This window comes from Vombatus ursinus, unplaced genomic scaffold (assembly GCF_900497805.2).
Source record: "Vombatus ursinus unplaced genomic scaffold, bare-nosed wombat genome assembly UNPS02015282.1, whole genome shotgun sequence".
Lineage (NCBI taxonomy): Eukaryota > Metazoa > Chordata > Mammalia > Diprotodontia > Vombatidae > Vombatus > Vombatus ursinus.
The window spans coordinates 1-5,372 of NW_020955060.1; the positions used below are offsets into that span (position 1 = coordinate 1).

General features: G+C 41.8%; 1 protein-coding gene across 1 annotated transcript; it reads right to left on the bottom strand.

The window, feature by feature from the left end:
- Positions 1-6: 6 nt before the first annotated feature.
- Positions 7-5,034, bottom strand: LOC114031966 (E3 ubiquitin-protein ligase HUWE1-like). The gene is made up of 9 exons (XM_027847168.1): positions 4,486-5,034; positions 3,836-3,954; positions 3,553-3,709; positions 3,038-3,170; positions 2,595-2,797; positions 2,406-2,477; positions 914-1,010; positions 306-462; positions 7-208 (listed from the first exon to the last, which is right to left on the bottom strand). Exons 1-6 carry the CDS (start codon positions 4,877-4,879, stop codon positions 2,428-2,430), a joined length of 1,056 nt encoding a protein of 351 aa, XP_027702969.1. The 5' UTR covers positions 4,880-5,034; the 3' UTR covers positions 7-208; positions 306-462; positions 914-1,010; positions 2,406-2,427.
- Between the last annotated feature and the right edge of the window lie 338 nt (positions 5,035-5,372).

The following is a 5,372-nucleotide window of genomic DNA, read 5'->3' on the forward strand; positions in this document are numbered from 1 at the left end:
CTGGAGGAGATATGCATAGATGAAGGTTCCCTGGAGAAGAATGGGTCCAGGGACGAAGGAGCAGCAGGGGTTAAAGGGGCAGGAGAAAGTGGTGGAGGCTCATCTTTGATGTGGGCAAGCTGGCTCTCACGGGTGTCCCTTACAGGTGGCTTGTTCTCTTGCTCAGTGGCATGTACTAGAAAAAAAGTCTCAACAGCAGGTTGTAGTACTGGATCGGGGGAAAGAGAACAAAAGATAATAAGAGTTAGGAATACAGAAAGTGACCTAGAGGAGATAGAACAGAATATTCTAAAACCAATACTCACCCAATACAGCACGCTGGTCATGGGATTCCTCTAGTTCTTTCAAACATTCACCGAGCATGTCCCAAAGTTCATCCAGGCTCAACTGTTCACTTAGTAATGGAAGGTCTGGGGGGCCTTTCCTCTTTTTCCTTCTCTCCCTGTTGAGGTCCTTCAGAGCCTTAGGTGTGAAATGCAGAGAAATAAAGACCAACATTGAGTATGGAGTGCCTATACAGTATCTGCTCTGCAACAATAATGGTCTCGTAGTAATAAAAGAAATAACAAAGAATTATCCATGCTTTGATAGAAGAAATCGTGCTGGGATATACATTCCTCACAATGAGATAGCAATGTGTTTCTACTACAGATTCTTTAATCCTTTGTCACTCCCAAGGCATAGAACCGTGTCACAACAGGTACCCAGTAAATGTTCCATGAAGAAATAATTAGTTAATATTTCCCTTACTCAGAGAAAAGAAATGATTTTCTCCTATTTTTCTGGCCTAGGCAATAATTTGCTGTTTTCAATGTTATTCCCCACAGTTTCCTGTGCTGATCTCTATTTTCAAAGAATCATTTCTACTATGATATCTATTACATAATATTTACTGCAGCTGAACAATACTGACCAACAGGCTGCACATCTTGAGTGACAGAGGACGGCTGGTCTACATCCATGGGAGATTCATCTCTTCGGGCAGAAACCTCTGATTGTCCTGACTCCGACTGCATAAAATGGAAATAGTAACAGGAAGTCTTGGTCTCTACTGCCCCAGGTAGGGTGGCTTTCTCACAGATAGTTTTTTTCCCCCCTCACAGATAGTGCAGAAGAAAAAATGTTGTTCTGCCTTCTCCCAGATCCGTCTCTGCAATTGGCAGAACACTACTTAGGGTCTAGAAGTCTTAAACATCTGTTTTCTGATTTAGGGAGAGGTGTCAGCCTTCCTTAAGCTTGGCCCCAACAGTCTCTCTTCACAATACTCTATAGTAACCCTTTTATTTTCCTTTCTTATTATAAGGGCTCAGTTTTAGAGGAGGAAAAGAACAAAAGCATAGGCTAGAACCAGGAAGGATTTTTTGTCACATTCTTTTCTAGTGAAGTGCTGGACAAATAACTGTTTAACTACACAATGACATAATGTCACCAAAAGATCATGGAAGAGATAGAGAAAGTAAGAACTAACTTTTAAGGGAGGATTGAATTAAAGAAGTTATTACAAAGCTTCAGATTTGAGAACATGATTTTTCTTTTCTTTTTAAATTTTCTGGTGAGGCATTTGGGGTTAAGTGACTTGTGCAGGGTCACAGATCTAGAAGTGTCAAGTGCCTGAGGTTGGATGTAAACTCAGGTCCTCCTGATTCCAAGGCCAAAACTCTATCCATTGTCCCATCTAGCTGTCCCCAAGAATTTGATTTTTGAAGCTGCTTCTCTCACTGAGGAAGAGGAAGAACATATAGTTCCAATGACAATCTCTGGAAAAGTCAATTTTGTGCAGGTTCATTTAGGGTTGGAAGGTACAGACAGAAGAAAAGAAATGACTGGCAGCAGAGACCGAGATGAAGGCATCATGTATATTTATTTTTTTGGGTCAAATACTATTCCTACTCTCTCTTAATATCATTTTAAGGGTTTTCAGTTAGAAGAACTGGGATCACACTTCAGACTTCCAAATTATGGTTACTGGTAGGGAAAAAAAAAGTAAAAAGTAGAAATTCTGTTTTCAAAGACCTTTACTCCCATGGCTGTTAGTAAGATAAGTTTTCATGGAAGAAAAAACTCAAAGGCATGTTATCAGGACTCTGATGTAAGGTCAGCCAATTTCCAATGTAACCTCCCTTAAAAACTCCACCTTTTCAAGGTTATTTTAATAGGACTTTTCTGGCAGTGTGCCTCCGTTAAGTAAATGTAATGGCTGGGCCTACACTTCACCCTTAGTGGGTATGGGGATGGAAGTGAATAAGAAAAAACTAAACAGAACTAGAGAATCAGAAAGCTTATAAAACACACACAGATAAAGAAGGGGGATGGGGGAAGAGAGAAATGAACAACTGAGAGGCCCCAGGCATCACGCTAACCGTTGCTGCTTGTTACTGTCTCCGTGCCCTTTGACCCTCACGTACCATTTGTGTAATGGCATCAGCCTCAGCCTCCAGCTGCCTGGATGCTGCTAGCCGAGCCCAGGCTAGAAGCAACTGGAAGGAGGGAGAAAATGAGCAGACATTAAGATAAAGGAAATGGAACAGTAGTCTTCATATGGAAAGTTAGCTTTGCTATAAATAATTCTAGGCTAATAGCCCTCAGTTCCACACCTAGCCTGCCAGTTTGCTTGGCTTTCTTGTTGGCCCTTCGAGTATCATCCCGAAGTTGGATGATGACCTGTAGCACTCGCAGGAAAAACTTCTGGGTGGATGTTTTGGATGTCAGCATGGACATAGAAGGTAGCTGGAGCTCCCGATCACCTAAGGGGCGTTTTTGAGAGGCCACTATCACTACATTCTCAGCAGTATCAAACCTAGGCAGTGAGGAGAAAGACCTTAAGTAAACAAGCTGCTTTGGATAATTTTCTAGGTATATGTGCAAGATTGTTAGAGAATGCTTAAGCACAATTATATATATAGACAAGTGAAGTCACCAAAAGGCTTTCAGTTTTGAGTACCATAAGGAATAATTTTCTTTTCATTCTGTCACTACAGACATAAATCATTAACAAAAGGAACCAATGTGATTTGTATGTACGTTTGCATGTACTCACCTGCTCTGCATCTTTCCTTTCAACTTAGTGGCTTGTGGCTGTTCTTCAGGTAGACCATCTGGAGAAAGAGTCTCACAATGGGTTCCACGTAGCTGTGTTACGTTGTATTCTCGAAGTTCAGCCAGAAGGGTTCCTAAGCGAACACAGGAACTAGAGGTTTCTCAAGAGTTTTATCCAGAGATAAGGAAATGAGACTGGCTGCTCAGAGAAGATAACATACCATGCTGAGAAACTTTTATAAAGTTCAGAAAATGCAAAACAGACTTTTGTTAGTCATAACCTGTGGGAAATTAAGTCATAACAAAAAACTGGCTCCCATACTCCCAATCGCTTGGCTGATTTCCAAATAAGACAAGTAATTTCTGTGCTGTAGTAACTACATTACTGTAGAGACTTAACTCAGTGTCCTTTGAGTTTCATGTAACATTTGTATCTTTCAAAGTCTTGAGACTATTGGAGCGCCCATAAGAGCAAGGAAAGGAGAAGGTGACTACTTCAAGTTAAGCAACCCTTACCAATTTGCTTGCAGAGAGTGCAACCCAGGTGTTTGGCACCATTCAAAAGCAGCTTGATTACGGTGTCTCGGGTCAAAGGATCCCCCCTAGACAGCTGTAGCAAGACATTGGCTGCATCTTCCAGACCCTCCTCTGAACAGCAGTGTGATGTCAATACCTACCACAAAAAAGGGAAAATACATGTGTGGGATTTGGGCAGGTGCAAATAATAAAAAGAGTTCTTCTGTAACCCTGATAGAAGATCCTGTCAACCACCTTCCCCTCAAAATACTTGAAGGCCTACCTCTACAGAGAGTTGGAGCTGGTTTTCTGTTAGGCCTGATGCCACTATCTTGTCAGCACTGCCACCACTTCCCCCTTCTCCAGACTTTGCTGGGGATTTGATGTTCTTAGTATTAGTAACTTTGAGGAAACAAAAATAACAGGGAACATACTGAAGTAACTTAACTACAAACTTAGTTTTCCCCACCCAACAAGGCAACTACACTGAACTTGAAGCAGTAACCAGCTGATTATTTAGGTGAACCATTTTTGGCTTCAGGTCTTTTAAATATATTATATAATAAAAACCAGATGCTCATAAAGTCCCTTCTAACCATAGCTCCTAGAAAAACCTTTGACTTTTAGAAGATTGACTCTATAAGATGTCATCTCCCTATATTAAAACTTTTCCAGAAAATGATTTTTCCGCTCGTCTGCGTGTTTCACTCAGTCTTGTGCCCCAAATGAAATGGCAGGTCCTCAAGGCATGTCACATCTCATCTATTTCCTGTCTTGAACAGATCATAGTGCTTTGTTCACAGAAACTAAANTTGCTCCTTTATAATGATTCACTTAACTCTTTCAATTGAACCAAGTTATATCTTTGAAAAAACCTGAAGTCCAGCAGTTTCCAGATATAATGAAAAAACTAGTCTTCAATCTTCAACTTACTTGAAACAGCAGTGGAAGTTGCCAATTCAGAAGCCCCAGTTACATCTAGGGCAGGAATAGGTGTGAAAGGAGCAGTGGCAGCTGTGGTGGTGGTGGTAGTGGAAGCAGTGGTAGAAGTTGTGGTGACAGCAGTAGAGGGGGCAGAACTACTAGTGCCATGGTTAGCCAGTACTTCTGTCACTTTGTTTTCTGGGAGAGCAATGGAGATGAGAGACAGGAGTCTGAGAAGTTTCTCAGTCAAGAGGGAGCTCCGTCGGATGACTGGGTGTGACAACATGTTCATGAGCTGCCCCAGTGGTGAGGCCTCAAGACTGTAAGGAAATGTCTCCCCCTCACCACCAGTGCTCATAGGTACAGACCTGATGGAATTTTTGCCTTTACGGCTGACATTCATGTTGTCAAGTTTTACCAACAAGTCCCAGAAGTCAGTGGAGATGGCACTACTAGTAGACTGCCCAGGGCAAGGGCTGCTGGCCTGTTTGTTGCTCCTCTCCTGGTCACTCTCACAGTTTGTCTCTTTGGTTCACTGTTGTGTGAAATGGCTGGGAAACACCTGCAGGAGAAGCAGGGATAGTCTAAGTCAAAAATTTATGGAGTGTATCTTAAATATAGAGAGCCAGAACAGCTTGCGTGGACTTGGAGGACAACATACCCTATACAGATTACTTGCATTACCAAGATTGGGGAAAAAGGACGGTGGCAGCAGGGGAGAGGGTACATCCACAGAGTGAATGCAGTAAAGCTAACGTACAGAGCTAGTCTGAGGAAAAATACTCTTCAAATTCAGTTTTTCATTTTCACTTTTGCTAACTGGCTTTGAGTTAAGTTCTTTTAATCTGTTTTGACCTCAGGTTATTCCTTTGCAAAATGAAGATAACATATGCTAC

Bases quoted from the DNA above. Each gene is read 5' to 3' on its own strand.
- LOC114031966 (XM_027847168.1), bottom strand. From the start codon at position 4,879: ATGAATGTCAGCCGTAAAGGCAAAAATTCCATCAGGTCTGTACCTATG. The intron at 3,955-4,485 runs GTAAGTTGAAGA...GTTTCCTCAAAG, and splicing joins AACTTCCACTGCTGTTTCAA to TTACTAATACTAAGAACATC. The intron at 3,171-3,552 runs GTAAGGGTTGCT...GTGTTCGCTTAG, and splicing joins CACTCTCTGCAAGCAAATTG to GAACCCTTCTGGCTGAACTT.